This window comes from Dromiciops gliroides, chromosome 2, assembly GCF_019393635.1.
Source record: "Dromiciops gliroides isolate mDroGli1 chromosome 2, mDroGli1.pri, whole genome shotgun sequence".
Taxonomy (NCBI): Eukaryota; Metazoa; Chordata; class Mammalia; order Microbiotheria; family Microbiotheriidae; genus Dromiciops; species Dromiciops gliroides.
In genome coordinates, this window is record NC_057862.1 from 140,639,142 (window position 1) to 140,656,959 (window position 17,818).

At 35.4% G+C, this 17,818-nt stretch overlaps 1 protein-coding gene across 1 annotated transcript in view; it reads right to left on the bottom strand.

The window, feature by feature from the left end:
- The window catches only part of MTMR10 (myotubularin related protein 10), an 84,266-nt gene that overhangs the window by 18,657 nt on the left and 47,791 nt on the right, over positions 1–17,818 (bottom strand). The window contains exons 6-12 of the mRNA XM_043982736.1: positions 17,046–17,136; positions 13,962–14,130; positions 5,739–5,826; positions 5,563–5,651; positions 4,103–4,233; positions 3,652–3,721; positions 3,370–3,440 (exon numbers count right to left, since the gene is read on the bottom strand). Coding sequence (XP_043838671.1) covers positions 3,370–3,440; positions 3,652–3,721; positions 4,103–4,233; positions 5,563–5,651; positions 5,739–5,826; positions 13,962–14,130; positions 17,046–17,136 — 709 coding nt within the window. The remainder of the gene's footprint in view (positions 1–3,369; positions 3,441–3,651; positions 3,722–4,102; positions 4,234–5,562; positions 5,652–5,738; positions 5,827–13,961; positions 14,131–17,045; positions 17,137–17,818) is intronic.

Here is a 17,818-nt window from a genome sequence, read left to right on the forward strand (position 1 = left end):
CCTAAAGGCAACAGAAAATTGACCACTAGAGTTTACTGAGAAAGGGAATGACATGGTCAGACCTGTGCTTTTGGAAAATCACTTGGGCAGCTAAATGGAAGATGGATTGGAAAGAGAGATGAGAGGGAGGGAGACTGATTAGGCCATTTCAACAGTCCAGGCATAAAGTGATGAAGGCCTGAACTAGGATAGCAGCCATGAGCATGAAGAGAAGGGAACTGATCCCAGTGATGTTATGTAGATAGAAATAAGATTTGAATCAAGGGATTGCCCATCAAATGGAGAATGGCTGAACAAGTTGCAGTATATGAATGTAATGGAATACTATTGTTCTGTAAGAAATGATGAGCAGGCAGATTTCAGAGAAACCTGGAAGGACTTGCATGATCTGATGCTGAGTGAGATGAGCAGAACCAGGAGAACATTGTACACAGCATCAACAACATTATGTGTTGATCAACTGTGATAGACTTGATTCTTCTCAGCAATACAATGGTCCAAGATAGTTCCAAAGGACTCATGATGGAAAATGCTCTCCAAATCCAGAAAAAAAACCCAAAAACCTGTGGAACATGGATGCAGATTGAACCATGCCATTTCTAGGTTTTTGTTGTTTTTCTTTTTTGAGGTTTTTTCCTTTTTGCTCTGATTCTTCTCTCATAACATGACTAATGCAGAAATATGTTTAATGTGACTGTACATATATAACCTATATCAGATTACTTGCTGTCTTGGGGAGGAGGGGAGGGAGGGAGAAAAATTTGAAACTAGAAATCTTATAAAAACAAATGCTGAAAACTATCTCTAAATGTAACTGGAAAATAATAAAATATGTATATGGGAAAAAATAAGATTTGGAAATTAACTTGATAGATAAGGTGAGTTAGAGTGAGGAATCAAGCATGACATTAAGGTTAGAAACCAAGCTGACTGGCAGGATTGTGGACATAAAGAAGGAACTGTAGAAGAAGGATAAGTTTTTTTGGGAAAAAGATAATGAGTTCTCTTTTAGAAACACTGAGTTTAAGAAACTTGAGGGACATCCATTTTTAATTGTCTAATAGGCAGGTGAGGATTAGGGACTAGAGCCCAAAATATCCACAGAGATGATATTTAAACCTATGGCAGCTTAAGAAGTTACCAAGTGAATGAGCTAAAGAAAAGGTTAAAAACAAATTTGCTTGTATTATGTATTATAAATAAGACCTAAACGAACACCTCAGGAACTCTGTGAGAATCTTAATGAAACATAATTTATGACTTACACTTGATATAATAAGATTTATAACTACCAACGTGTAGTCATCCTGTCCTGATTAGTAAGTCAACTAGTACAAACATGAATAGCCCTCCATATCTAATTCAGACAATGTTTCTTACTCCATCCATCCAATTAACCTCATCTTATTGTCTTTTCTACCCTTTGCTCAGGGAACAGTATCAAAACAACACTAACAACTAGTTTTGGAAAAGATTATGTCAAATGACTCCCTTATGTCCCTATAACATTTTCTGACCACCACATCCCTTTATGTGCATTACTTCCCCCATTAGAGCATGAGTTCCCTAGAAAGCAAAAATCGTCTTGCCTTTGTATTTGTACCCCTAGGGCTCAACACAGTACTTGCTCAATAAATGCTTTTTATTCACTTATTCATTTATGTATTTTTTTAAACAACTCAGAGCCTGTTTTTTATATTCATAACTTCCTATTATCCATTACATTTAAGGAAATTGAGGTTAGATGGTAAGTAAAGTTCAGAAGAATAGGTAGGATGCCATCAAATAAAATTCCATAGTGAAAAATTAGCCCAGAAAGAAAACTCAAGAATAAAATTTTGAAGACCCAAAGGGAAACAATTTAGATGTGGAAAAAATGGAAACTGTCTGAAAAGATTGTTGTAGAAGCAAAGAGAACTCAACCATCAAGTTAGATATTTTAAAATGCATATAAATCAATAAAAATTTAACATTTTAAAAAGAAATAGGCAATCAACAAATGAACAAGAACACTTATTAGCTAAGGAGGTTGAAATACCTGATTACTGTGCTTAATTTATCAGTACTAATAAAAAAATCAAATGAACACTTAATGTATTAACTAAAATTTATTAAAAAAAATACTACAATGCAAAAAAAAAAAAGTCTGTATCCAGGTGACCAATATAATGTAATAGATATAGCAACAGTATTTCTGTTTAAGTTCAAACAGCAAAATATGATAATTTACTTTGTAACTATGAATCTATTTTAAAACATTTTATTATTTAAAAAGACATTTATATAGTATAAGGTTTGCAAAGCATTTTCTTCATAACCCTCTATGGCAGGCAGCACAAATATTTCCACTTTACAGATAAGAAATTGAAGGTCAGTGAGCTTAGGTTAAATCTTTGAGCTCATATCTTTCTAGGACCTTTATTTATTCTTTCCAATGCAATCCTATACCATATCTCTAGGATATAAGTTATTAGCTACACAGCATGCTATTACACAATCACGTCTCAAATAGATAAATTACATTAGTACCTCTGAATAGCCAAACTTATACTCAAGTTCATATCATCACCTACATATACATCACTTAATTAAATCATTTCTTGACAACATTACAATCTGTTTACTCATAGTCTATAATTTAGCAGGTGCTAGAAGCAAAACAAAATCAAGCAAAGTATTAACCTTTAAAAGACAACAAAGTTGAGGAAAAAAACCTACTCTTTTAAGGATAAATCTTGGCACTGTAATGACTACAAATTAAAGGGTTTTTTTTTTTCATCCACTTCCCAGAAAAACTGAATGAATGAAATAATGATAATGACAACAATTTAGTTACAGTACTTTATGGTTTAAGAAGCACTTTTTGCTACACCAATTCTGTAAAGTTGATATGAGTACTATGATCCCTGTTCTACAAATAAGGAAAATGAAGCTCAGAGAAGCTAGTAAGTATCAGAGCCAAAAAAGAAACCCAGTTTCTCTGGATCCAAGACCAATGCTATTATCACTATATTATATACAATAAAATACACCTCACAGCTAAGTATAAATGGGATTATCTGCCATTTGGAATTATAATTTCAATGCACTGTAAGAGATAAAAAATTGTTCCTTATAGTTGACAATAATGCATTTGGTGGAGCGGCTAGGTGGCATAGTGGATAGAGCACCGGCCCTGGAGTCAGGAGGACCTGAGTTCAAATCTGGCCTCAGACACTTAACACTTACTAGCTGTGTGACCCTGGGCAAGTCACTTAACCCCCACTGCCCCGCCAAAAAAAAAAAAAATGCATTTGGCATGATTTACTTGAATGCAGAGTATAATTACTATCATAAAAAACCCGAATTTTAAGAAATTTAATTAAGTACCTCGAAGGACTACTGAAAGATGCTTACTTTCCAGCACATATACAAGTTCAGCAGAATGCTTTAGGAATGCTCTAGAAAAGATAAAAGGAAAAATTATAAATATAAAAGCTAATTAATATGTTCTAATATTTAAAATCAAATACGAATACCTCATGCTAAATTTACATAAAAAACACTGTGAATTTATTTAGCATTTTGATGGTGATTCATGTATTACATCTTATAATTGTTACATTAAGAAAATTTAACATTTACATTATTCAAAAGAAAGAGTAAACATACCTCACATACTCTAACCACCGAGTATTTTCTAGTGAGGACAACCATTTCTCATCTGTTTCTTCAAAAGGCTCTAAAATGAACAGTATTACAAATATTGTTTTAGATTTGTTAGACTAAATCTTAAATTATTACTAATAACAAGTTAAAAGGCATGTATGCCATAGTTTTTTGTTTTCTATATTTCCAAAACCTAGTTTTGAGTACCTGTAATATATATATATATATATAAAATATATATTTTAAGAAATAACTTTGTACTCAATAAGTCTTTTAACATGTATAATACTTTGGTTTTGTACACAAATTACAAACATATCATGTATAACATTATGTCACAAAAATATATACTAAAAACTTGACACACACACTTTTTAACCTAGGAAGATCACTATTTCTTATGTCTATAAATCTCTGTTATCAATTAAATAAAAAAGAAAAATAATAAGATTACCATTAACACAGAGTTGCTTAAGTTTTACAAATGCAGCTTGTACTTCTTGAATATTGGGCAAATTCTTATCCAAATCAGATTTGTAAACATCACTCCTCTGTGGATGACTTTTAGTTATTGCATTACAAATCCTGATAAAAACCAAAATCCCTTAGTTATTATTTTTAAAAAACAACAAATCCACTTTACAAGAATCAATTAGTTTTAAATAGTAAAAAGCATTTTTAGAAAAGATTATTAGTTTATTTTAAATTCCTACCATCAACTTATAGTACAGTATATTCCAACAGAGTGAATTAATCCTCCCTTTAATAGAAAAATTTCTATTAAATCAGTATTCATATTAGTAAAATGTCTAAAATGTACATTATGGAATAAAAATTTCCAATTTGTTTAAAAGTTAGGTAAAATAAATGAGAAAAAGAAAAAAAGGATATCAGTAAATCTGTTAGTACTAGTAGCCAACATATTCAATGGAATCTTGTTGATATTAATAGCTATAGCAAAGAGAAAAATGGTAGCGTGACATTTAATTTTTCCTTGTTTCTTTATATAAGACTTTTTTTTTTGGTGGGGCAATGAGGGTTAAGTGGTTTGCCCAGGGTCACACAGTAAGTGTCAAGTGTCTGAGGCCACATTTGAACTCAGTTCCACCTGAATCCAGGGCCGGTGCTTTATCCACTGCACTACCTAGCTGCCCTCTACATGACTTCTTTACTCATGTTGGTAAAAAAACAATGAACTGGCAGTTAAGACCTGAGTTCAAGTCCTGATTCTGTCATTAATTTATAAGTAAGCTTGGATAAGACAATTAACCTGTCTGTACCTCAGTTTCCTCAAATGTAAAAGGAATTGAGAATAACCAATTTCTAAAGTCCTTTCCAGCTCTAAATCCTATTTCCTTCACATATTACTATGCATTTTAAATCAATGTTTCTATTGCTACCATGTAATAAGTTATTTATATAATGCAGTTTTGCTTAGCTAGCCACTGGGCCCAGCTATAAAACAAGATTTGGTCTAGTTTTCTCATCTGTATGGCTACAAAATAAAAGGGATGGACTAGAGGATATCTAAGGACCCTTTTATGCTTTAAACCCTAGGATCCTGTCAATATTTGCTAATTTGAGGCCTGTTCAACAGACTGGTGATTTGAAATCAAAGAAATACTTGAAATAGTGAGTGATACATTTTCTGTTGCTAATAATAAAGACTGATGCTCTTAAGTTCCCACTCCCTCCCCCCCCCCAAATTATAATGGTAACTAGCATTTATATAGATAGTTCACAAGGTATAAAGGTTTGTGAAATACTTTACATACATTATCTTCAAACCAAGACTAGAAAATCAAAGAATTAATATAGATCAAATGAGATAATGTGACGAACAGACTATTGTACCTACAAATAAGCTGTCAAAAATAAAAACATCTCATACCAGAATGCATATTTCTTGATTACCTTTGATCTATTTTTTTCTGCTGCAATACATCTTTTATGAGGGCCATTCTTATAAGAGCACTGCCATTAGGGTGATTCCAGCACCATAACTAAATAGAAACAAAATATAATTATTATTAAACCCATCACAAGATATTACTTCAATATTAATTAAATCAAATAAAATTCACACTTACTGGCATTCGTCTTCCAATAAAAGAATGAGAATAGAGCTTTAGATCTTGATCAGCCAAAGAAGATGGAACTACAAAGTACTCTGGAAGACTGGAAAGAGAATAGAAAACTTCATATTAAAATCATTATCAAATCATTGTCCTACTAATCCTTAAAAATTTGTGCAAGTCAGTAATACAATTAAACAATTTACAAATATAATAGCAAGAGTCAGAAAACCAAGGTCTGATGTCACCTCAGGCAGGTCACTCAGTCCCTCTGGATCTTAGTTTTCCTTATCTGTAAAATGGTGATAGTAAGAGCAGACTAGCTGCCTCAGAGAATGGTTGTTTCTGAGGAAACTGTAAATCTAAAAGTACTGTATAAGGGGTGGCTAGGTGGCACAGTGGATAAAGCACCGGCCCTGGATTCAGGAGTACCTGAGTTCAAATCCGGCCTCAGACACTTGACACTTAATAGCTGTGTGACCCTGGGCAAGTCACTTAACCTCCATTGCCCCACAAAAAAAAAAAAAGTACTGTATAAACACCAGCTGTTGTTACTTCAATGGATTTGTGATCTCATCAATATGCATTTTCCTCTATCAACACAAGTCAACACTTTCTAATCCTGTCATTCTTCCCCACATTCTCCCAGATCCTCTGTGTATCATGCTAGAGCTTTCTAAGTCCTTTTTAATATTTCAAGCATCCCAAGAAAGCATCTGGACTATTTCTTACATCTAGCTCACATCACCTGACCAGACAGCCTACTTGCATGATCAAACATTTTCTCAAGGATATTCCTTACACCAATTTCTTCAGTCCATCACTGAAAATATGCTGTGGCTTACTATTAATAGTTGACAATTTAAAATAACTTTAAATTTTTAAAAGTTTTTTGTAGCCAATATCTCATTTGATCTTTCATAACACCATAGTAGGTAGTGCAGAAATTACTATTCCCCTTTTACAAATGAGAATGAAGAACAGGGAGCTTAAGTGATTTGGTCAAAGTCACATAGCTAAAATGTTACATAGTTAGGATGAAAATTCAGGCCTCTCCATTCCAAATTCAGTATCCTTTTTATTGTACCAAAGTCAATCCACATACACTCAGGTGTGCTAGGTATATGGCCAGGGAGTGATAAGGGAGTGTGTTTGCAGTTTATGAGTGGGGATATAGGAAATTCAGCTCAAACACAGGCTACAGTTTGCCCTCAAAGAGTTTCCAGTTTAAATGGGGAAATGAGACAGGAACACATGAACCAAAAGCAAAAAACATAAGAACACTTAAGTGCTAAACTTCATCAGTCAGACTGTTAGTATTCTTTTTTTTTTTTTTTAAGTGAGGCAATTGGGGTTAAGTGACTTGCCCAGGGTCACACAGCTAGTAAGTGTCAAGTGTCTGAGGCCGGATTTGAACTCAGGTACTCCTGACTCCAGGGCCGGTGCTCTATCCACTGCGCCATCTAGCTGCCCCTAGACTGTTAGTATTCTAATTCAGAAGAGAGACTTAGAATAGTTAGAGAAACTAATGAAATGAATGAAATTTGAGTTGGACTACTATTGTCTCCCAATATTCTCACTTTAGGCACCAAATGTGCCAGGCAAGCTAAAATGGCATTTGCCCTTGTACCTTGGGATAATGTTGTTTCTTCACTGTAGAATGCCAACATCTCCCTCACTCCATCCCTTCCACATTTCCCTACAACTCTGCCTGTCTAAATCCTAACCATCTTTCAAAGCTCAGCTCAAATGCTACATTCTCCATTATTCCCATCACCATCTTCCCAATCCAAGAGTAACTATCTCTCCTATGGCACTTACCGTATTTTGTCTTCTATGTTAAGGACACGAGAGGGGGAAGGAAAGGAGAAAGGAATAAGCGCTATACAGTGCCTACTATGTGCCAGGCATTGTGCTCAAGTGCTTTAGAAAATATTATCTAATTTGAACCTCACAACAACACTGGAAGGTTGCTGCTGAACCATTCAAGAAGTTAGATGATCATTTGACAAAGATGTTGTAGAGGGAAGGCCTCCCTCCAAACCCTTAAAATTTCAAGGTTCTAGTTATCTATGTCTTAACTTTCCTAGCAAACTAACCATATTAAAGTTAGGAACAGAGCCTAAAATGTGGCTGTCACTCAAATGTCTGCTGAACTGAAATACGCAACAAAGATTTTAAGTCATTACAAGTAAGGTAGAAGACATTCCTACACAGAGGCAAATGCTTTGGAAACTGGTTCAGTTCTGTTCCAACCCTAAAGGTGTGCAATCTGGCAACGTACAAGTTTCCTGACCCCATAATCAGTACAATACTTGATAATTCTAGTTCAACTGAATATAAGCTTTTCTGAGGAAGGAACCCTTATTCCCATCCCTCACACCACACTTTCCCTCTCGAACTACTGGCAAGATGAAAACAAGATTTATTTAGGGAGGGGGATTGCTAGAGGAGTCTTCTTATTGTGATTCCAGACTTCACTGCTCTATTATTAAAGAGGTGAACCCCCTTTTCAATGCTAACCTACCTATGCTCTTTATCCTAACCCCTTTAGTCTCTTCTATCAATTCTCCCCTGCTTTCTAGTCTTTTCAATCTTTGCCTCTGCATGAAAGGACCCTCAGAAGTCTCTCTCTAACTTAAACAAGTAATTCTTTTATTTATCCATCAATAATTTGTCTTATTTCTTTCCTTGTAATCTTACTCAGTCCTCAACTTGCTGAAATCTAGATTATGCTACCACTATTCTACTGTCACTGTTCAAAGTTTTTCAATGATCTTCTCTCCAATCACTAAACAGAATTTCTATTTCCAGGTTATCACTCTTTGACCTTTGTAGCAGTGAATATTGTTTACTCCCCTCTTCTTTGCTTTCTGACAGTCTGCATTATCCCGGTTTTTTCCCCACTTCTCTGTTTTCTCCTTTGCAGGCTCCCCCTACCTCCCAATCCAGTTCGTACAGGCATACCCTATACCTCAGTTCTTTGTAAACTGTTCCTCATTCTATATACTCTTCTTTTCAGAAAGGAATCCCAACTACCTTAGATTATCACATGTACAAAAATTGCTCAATCATTCTCCAGGCCTAACCTCTCTCCTGAGTTTCAGTTAAAACAATGATGTCTGGAACTCCTAAGAAGGAGCAATGGACCTTGAGTCTGGATTTGAGTCCCACATCTCTAATTACTGAACCTCTCCCAATTTTCATTTCCATATCTGTCTGACAAATCTTTTGATATACAGTCCCACATCAATGTTTGCAGAATCTGTACTAGGATACTGTCACCTGAAATTCAGCATGTCAAAAACAAAACATCTTTTTCTCCAAATCAGTTCTTTGTCAGGATACAAAGAAAGGCAAAAGATAGCCCCTGTTCTCAAGGAGCTCACAGGCTAATGGGGGAAACAACAAGGAAATAACTATGTACAAAAAGATATACAGATGATAAAATAGAGATAACCAATAGAGGGAAGGCTCTAGTGTTAAGATCAGGAAAGGCTTCTTGTAGAAGGTGAGCCATTAGCTGAAATTTGAAAGCCAGGGAAGTTAAGAGGCAGAGTTTCAGGCATAGGGGGACAGCCAGTTAAAACAGTTGTACTTTGAGATGATGTCAAGTGTGAGGAGTATCAAGAAGGCCAGTATCCCAATATCCTTTCCTCTTACCTACATTTTGTCTTTCCTCTAGAGTCCATTATGCATGGTGATGCCAGATTAACATTCCTAAAAACATCACTTTAAACACAGCATCTCTTATCCCTTCAAAACCCTTCAACATTGTTCTAGCTGTTGATTTTCACCTCTATGCCTCTCTGATCCCAGTGAACACACATTGTAACATTATTTCATAGGAGTTAAAATGACCAGGTGATTTAAAAAAAAACAACAAAAACCTGAAGGAAAGATGACACAGCCTCCTTACAAATGATTAATGTATGTTGTTTGTGCATGTCAGAGATTACTTCCCCTTACTATGTAAAACATCATGGGGTTCAAGTTGGAAGTTTTAACCTGACCTAAGAACAGGAATTTCAGAGTTAATAGACCAATAATGTTGCCATGGAAAATACTATGTGTAGGGCTGACAGGAAACAGATCAGCCAGATTGGAGCTATCATTATCCTATTAATCATCTTTGCATTATTAATAAAAAATATGATAAAAACCAAAGCAAAACAAAACAAAAAATCTTTCAACAGCTCTCTACTATCAAGAGGACAAGGCCCAAACTCTTGGGCCTGGTACTCAAGGTCCTCTACAATGAGACCCTGGTTCAATTCCCATTGCTCCTAGCAGTTCCAGACTTCATTGCTCTAACTCCTATCGTTCTTTTTTTTTTTTTTGGTAGGCAATGGGGGTTAAGTGACTTGCCCAGGGTCACACAGCTAGTAAGTGTCAAGTGTCTGAGGCCAGATTTGAACTCAAGTATTCCTGAATCAAGAGCCGGTGCTTTAACCACTGTGCCATCTAGCTGCCGCTCCTATTGTTCTTAAAGCCTATTTTACTCATTTGGTACAAGGCATATAAAGTTTTGGGCAGCTAGGTGACACAGTGGATAGAGCTCTGGGTCTAGATTCAGGAAGAACTGAGGTTCAAAGTCCATCCTTGGTCACTTACTAGTTGTGTAACTCTAGGCAAGTCATTTAAACTTGTTTGCCTCAGTTCACTGCAAAATGAGCTGGAGAAAGAAATGGTAAGCCACTTTAGTATCAAGAAAATCTCAAATAGGGTCACAAGTTGGACATGAACTGAAATGACTGAACAACAATAATATAAGGTCCTGAGTTACTTATGTTTTCATTATCTCTAAGAAGAGTGTTTGGTACAAAGTAAGCACTCAATAAATATTGTTGACATGGACCTCAGGCTTGGGTGATAAGGATACGGTCTTCAGGGATGGGGCAGGAAGTTTTCTGAAAAGTACATCTCTTGCTTGTAAGCTCTAACTTCCTATCTATGTCACTCCATTTCCTAATTCTTTATGTAGAACTTCTGTCTTGATACTTATCATCCAGATGAATAGCTGTTACTTTTAATACTAAATGAAGTATTTAATAGGTGCCTACTACATGTAAGGCACCATGCTTGGCACTGGATACAAATATAAAAAAATCAAAACAAAATAAAAAGTTCCTACTCTCAAGTAGCTTACATATCTTATGAGCTAATGGGAACTATAGCTAGTAAGTACCTGAAAAGCCATTTCCTTTCCCAGGGATTTCCTGGTTATGAACATTAACTTCACAGATATGTTCTAGTCTTGGCTGAAGTGGTTTTATACAAAAGATGTTTAATGTATTAATTTTTTTTAAGTTTACATCAACTCTATTTCTGCTAAGTTTTCATGTAAAATGCTTGTTGGTGTCAGAGGTTCAAACTTTATTTTGTTTTACATACTGCAATTGACTATCTTAATTTTTTAAATGAAATTTCATAATTAATCCTTGGAAATTTTCCAATAAGCAATTCCTAAATGATTTTCAATATAAAGCCTCTTTTTAAAAGTAATGTACTACTATTAAAAATGCTCTTAGTAATGGCAAACATGTTCATGTTGCTAGTTTTTTTTCCAGAATATGGTAGATTATTTGATTATTGACAGTCAAGCACTTATGTTGACATTTCTATCACAATCAATTCAATCAGTAAGTATCAAGTGCCTACTTGTGCCAACCTTTGTTCTAGGCACCACTGGATGATTCAAAATACAAATAAAGCAATCTCTACCCATGATGAGTTTATATTCTAAGGGCAGAGATAGCAACTGCTTATATAAATATATGCAAAGCAATTAAAAAAAAATTTTAACAAGATACTTTAGAAATAAAAAACAAAGGATGTAAACCTTGAACTGGATTCTGATTCTGGAGCGTACGATAAAACAACTGAATTGATAAGGGGTATGGAAGAAAATTTATGAGGCAGGACACTCAGGAAGAAGGTAGAATTAAGAGTTATGTTCTGATGTGCTGTTTGGAAAACAATGAAATAGACTAGAAAAGCCAATCATTAAAAGTACTGAATTGGGGCGGCTAGGTGGCACAGTGGATTAAGCACCAGCCTTGGATTCAGGAGTACCTGAGTTCAAATCTGGCCTCAGACACTTGACATTTACTAGCTGTGTGACCCTGGGCAAGTCACTTAACCCCCACTGCCCCACCAAAAAAAAAGTACTGAATCAAGACAGGCTCTTTCACACAGTTAAGGTTAGGGTAAACAAAAGGGATAGGTTATATAAGACTATTCAACGAGCAAGTATTTATTAAATACCTACTACATGGCAAGCACTGGGATTAAAAAGAGAAGAGCAAAAATAGTTTCCTGCCATCAGGAAATGAGGAAGCTAATGGCATAGAAAATAGAAGGATGGGCCTAGAATTAGTAAGGCCTGAGCTCAAATTTGACCCAAAGCACTTACTAGCTGTGTAAACTAGTCATGAGCAAGTGACTTAACCTCCATTTATCTCAGTTTCCTCAACTATAAAATGGGAATAATAATAGCACAGTATTGTTATGAGGGTCAAATGAGATACTTGTAACAAAAAAAAAAAAGAAAAAAAGTTTAGTACAAATGCCTGGAATATAGCAGGTACTAGATAAATGCTAATTTCCCTTCCTTCTTCCCCCTTTAAGGAACTTATAGTCTAGCTAAGGGAGAAAACGTGCATATTTAGGTATATAAAAAACAGATACAAGGTGATTTGGGCAAACTCCAAATAGTTGTTGCAATAGAGAAGGGCTCTACATGGAAGGTGATGCTTAAGTTGAGTCTTAAAGGAAACTGAGGATTCTAAAAGATGAAAGTTAGGAGCGAATCTATTCAAGACACGGGAAATAGGAAAAAAGCATGGAAGTGGGCGGAGTGTTATTAACGAGGAATAGTGGCCATTTTGGCTGGACCAAAGTGCATATATGGAAGTGAATAATGTGCAAGAAACCTGGAAAGGGATGGATTTTGAAGAGCTTTAAGTTCCTAAGTTGACATTTAATGATAGGGGGGAGGTTGGGATTTGTTTGAAGGGAGAAACTTGAGGCAGAGAGACCTATTAGAAGGTGATGGGGGCCTAAACTGAGGTAGTAACTGTGTGAGTAAAGAGAAGGGAACAGATGCAAGATATGCAATAAGGGCAGAAATGGGAAGATAAGGCAACTGTTTGGATATGGGGGATGAGTCAGAGTGAAGAGTAATGACAGAACCAATGTTGCCCTGATGCAACTTCTATCTCCCCAACAACAACATGGAGAGCACAGGCCCTCTTCTCTTTCCCTAATTCTTAGGAAATAGTTTTTCTAAAAAGGAGACAAGGGTGTCCCTTGGATCTGATTTGACTTAAGATTCCTAGTCACCTAACATGACAAAAAGTCCTAGCCACAGGTAGCCAAGGAACCTCAAACTTGGTGGATTTTTAAAGACCACACAAGTCACCATGTCCTTCATCATTTCCTATGCTGATGATCAGACATATTCCATGTGGAGTTGAAAAGGGCCAAGGACAGAGAAGCTAAGTGCCACCGTATCCTTGCAGTATTAGGACAAAGTAAATCTTTTATCAACTGTTCAATGACTTGAGAATGCTGGTGTTAGAGCTATCTCTGACAAAAGCCAAGGATGACATCAAGATCCTTTAATCTGGCTGACTAGAAGGATGGCAGAACCATTGACAAAAGTTCAAGACAGGAAGAACTGAAGGGAAAAATAATGAGTTCAATTTGGGACATGCTGCATTGTTCAGGTTTATGGAAGATATATACCTACACAAACACAATCAGGTAGTAGTTGGTGGCAAAGGTTAGAACACCAAAGGGAGATTAAGGCTGGAAATATAGACCTGAGAGATCCGAAGATGAAAATTAGACCCATAGGAGATGATGAGGTCATAAGAGAGAGACCAGAGAGAGAAAAGAGGTCCCAAGACAGAATTTTAGAGATATAAGTTTGCGAACAGGTGCATTATGGATGACGATCTAGTAAAGGATATCAAGGAAGAACAGAGAGATGAGTAGGAGGAAAACCAAGAGGATAGTGTCATAAAAACTCAAGGAGGAATTTTCAGGAGGAAAAGGTGGTTTATAGCATCAAATACTGCAGAGAAGTCAAAGACAATGGGGATTTCATAAAAGATGAGATGAAGGGATCAGCTGCTAACTAAAGTTAAATCATCACAAATTAAAAGCAAGCAATGCCAATAGTTTAATTTCTAAAGAGGGTAGTAAATATTAATATATATAAAAAAAACTTACCAAGTAGAAATCATGTAGCCCTCATTAATTGAACAAACTCTCCATTCTGAGGCACCTGTCCTCTTGATTTCTCTATCCCAATCTGAGAAAGTTTCAAATAAAGGAGTTTTTTGACTATTACCACCAGTTACTCCTCCACCTCCAGGGTCTATTCCATTAATGCTTTTAGCTGTAGAAAAAACAATATAATTTATAATTTTAAAAAGTGTTTTATAATTAATTTCAGTTAAGACTCTAATTCCCTTCTCCAATTACTCTCATTAGAAATCTTGCCTCCTACTTCATTTGGAACCCACATTTACCCTAAGGCCTCTCTATATACCACTCCACTCACTCTTTTCTCAGATCTCCACAGAAGAGGTATCTCTCATCTCTTAAGCTAAGTGTTCCAACTCTGGCCTAGATTGAACCACTTCCTTTCCAATGTCTGGAGAACCTTACTCCTCACTTATCCCTTTGACCCATAACATCTTTCTAACCACCCCTTTCTTTCTGCAATTAAGCAAAGGAAACACCTAGTCTGAAGAAATAGTATCTAATCAAGGACAATTTCCATCTCCTCACTATCAAACTTTTCACTAGTTTAAGTCTATTGTTTCTATTTATTTCTACTCCCGCCTTTCAATCTAGCTTCCATTATCACTCTACTACAACTGGTCACTGATAACCACTTTACTAACAAGATCAAATAAGTCTTTTCTCTTCCCATGTCCTTAATCTCTGTTAGACCTGGCATTTTTTAACCATCCCCTCACTTAAGGGTTAATACTAGCTAGGGATGAGAGAGAACAAGGGAAATAATGGAGAAGATGGCTAGTTTCAGTACCATTTTCCTAGCCAGCTCCTCCATTATTTCCCTTGCGCTCGCTCTCTCTCTCTCTCTCTCTCTCTCTCTCTCTCTCACTCCCAACTGTAGTGTTAGCCTTTAATCCTGTGTCCTCTTGCCAATGTTTCTGTGGAAGGATTCATGGATTCTTAATGGCCTCAGCACTCTTCTGTGCTGAAGGTTCCCAACTATCTAGTTTTTAGATCATTATCTCCAACTACTTAATAGTTTATTATTACCTCAAACTCAGGTCTCAAATTAAAATCATCTCTACCACTCAAAAGATCCCTTTCCAAGTTCACTGTCTCTTTCAAAAGCATCACTATTGTTTCAGTTACAAACGCTCAAAATCTTGAAGCCATTTTTATTTCATCTCTCTCTGTCTTTCTATCTCTTTATATAAACCAGTCACTTTCCCCTTAAGATCATTCCTTCACCAACCCCACACTACTATTACCCTAGCTGGGGTTCCCATCATTTCATGCTTGGATTACAGCTAGTCTTCTTGGCTCCATGCTAACTACCTTTTGTTGAAAACACGTTCCTGTGAGACTAATCTTCCACAAAGGCTACTTTTAATCATGTTAGCTTGCTGCTCTGAAACTGCAACTCTCTACTGCCTGCTAAATCTATTCCTATGCTTGGCCTTCAGGGCACTCTATAATCAGTCCCCAATTTTATCCAATCAATCTCATTTTCAGCAACAATTTTTAATAGTGAGGGATCTCTTCACTGTTTGAGAAATATTTTATATTCTAAATGTTTTCACTTGTGCTGCTAATTTGACTGAAATAATATCTCTCCCTTCAAGTTATAGCTTGAAATTTATGTAAATATATATTAATATGATAAATGTTTATATAAATTTATATTAATTGTTTTATAAGAATTTTATTTTATAAAAATGTTTTTATAAAATGAGTTTTATTTTATAAAAGCTTATTTTATGAATCTTTGTTGACTAATCTAGTTTTCACTGATTTCTCCACTGAAGTCCAATATTTACAATCTGTACCACACAATTTATCACTTGATCACATAGGATTACAAACAACTTATAAATACAAAGAGCTGTTAAAGAACTCATTATGCCCTTCTCCCCTTACCAAAAGAGCTTCTAAATGCCATAGGTATTGTTACAGGGAGTGGGGAGAAAGTCTTTAGGTCAAACATAGGTTCAGAAGTAGAGAAAGGGAAAATGTTGAATTGGGGCACCAAAGTCAGATACTCAGTGATATGGAGATCACTGGTCAATAAGGGAGATGAAAACCAAGAAATGAGAAGATGCCAAAGACAAACTTAAATTATGAACTGTCATTATACAACACTTTCTATCTTGGGAATAACCTTGTAATATCATCTTATTTTCTACTGTTTCGTATTTTTAAGGTTGTTCCTATAATTAAATTATAAACTCAATGGAAGCAAAGACTAGATCTTATATGAAATCTATATTCCCCAGATGCAAAGCACATAGGCCTTTGATAAGTATCTGCTGCTTGGTTGGAATCACTTTTTTCTCCTAATAGGATGAGTAGGGCAAAAGTGCCAATCCATAGTCGCTAGCAAACAAGTATTTTTTTAGATCAAAGTACTCCCCGATTTTTATAAAAATTAAGGTCATTTAAATATAGAATCTGAAGAACTGTACAGATATCATGAGTGTTAGCTGGTATCACTGTTGATTCCTGAGATTTGTTGGCAGAACTGTTTCATTTCTACAATAGCTAGACAAGGGCTGTCCTATGATAGTTCCTATAGATATACATTCTTCCCAAACCCTCAACTGTGATTTATTATCAGAAAGAGAAATTTAGTACCTTAAAAATCTAAATGGCTTTCACTAAACAATTTTACATCAGTTTTTGTTTGTCACTTCAAAGATTATATATTTTTAATTATCCTTTATTTTCTTCCCAACTCAAAATATATAAACATAATTCAAACTACCAGTTAATAAAATATATTTTTTAAAAACAATCCAACAGGTATCTCCTTAATCAGAAAATGAGTCAGATGACCTATATTAAAACATTTAACAACAGTACTGTATCTAAAGAAGATTGGTTTTGACCTAGGTCCTTTTCAAATGACAATCTGACAACTGCCAATTATCCTAACAGAGTGCTTACATCTGTAACTAATGAATATGATATCCTTTAAATCTTCTGTATTTTGGAATTTTCTATATGAAAACCTAATAATAACATTACATAATGTGAAATTAAAGTAATGATATTCAACATGTTCATATTTACCCGGATTGTGGTACTTTTCCCCAACGTATTCAAATGCAAAGAGTAGCTGGAGATCTGTTGGCTGAGAATAATGAGCTATCGCAAGGCACACCTAGGAAAAATTCTACACTTAGAATTTTCATTTAAGATAATTAGCACTATTAATTGTACAGTATTGGGAAAAGAAATCATCTTATGACAGCTAAGCCTTTTTGATCAAATAAAGTTCAATGTTCCAAAGGGTTTTTTTTGGTTGATTTTTTAAAGAAAGTGACATGTCTGTTCCCCAAAACATTTATTATTGGCAGGTTATTATTAAACATAAATGTAGCAAGTTTTATATACTGCAAAGATTTTAAAAGGGCAGTTGGGTGACACAACAGATAGAGTACTGAACCTGAAGATTCTTCTTCCCAAGTTCAAATCTGGCCTCAGACACTTACTAGTTGTGTGATCCTGAGCAAGTCACTTAACCCTATTTGCCTCAATTTCTTCATCTGTAAAATGAGTTGGAGAAGGAAATGGCAAAACACTCCAATATTTTTGTCAAGAAAAACTCAAATGGGGTCACTAGAGTTGGGCATGACTGACAAATGACAATGACAATAACAATAATTAAAATCTCCATGCTCACCAGACCTACAAAATAAATCCAATGAACATAAAGACTCACAAGGAAATGGAAAAAAAAAATGCAAAGAAGTCCACTTGAAGAAGGTATGAATAAGTGGAGGTTGGGCCCAAGAAAGGGAGTGCCTTTTTAGGCACTGACCTGCCTTGGCTGTCTTTTTCGC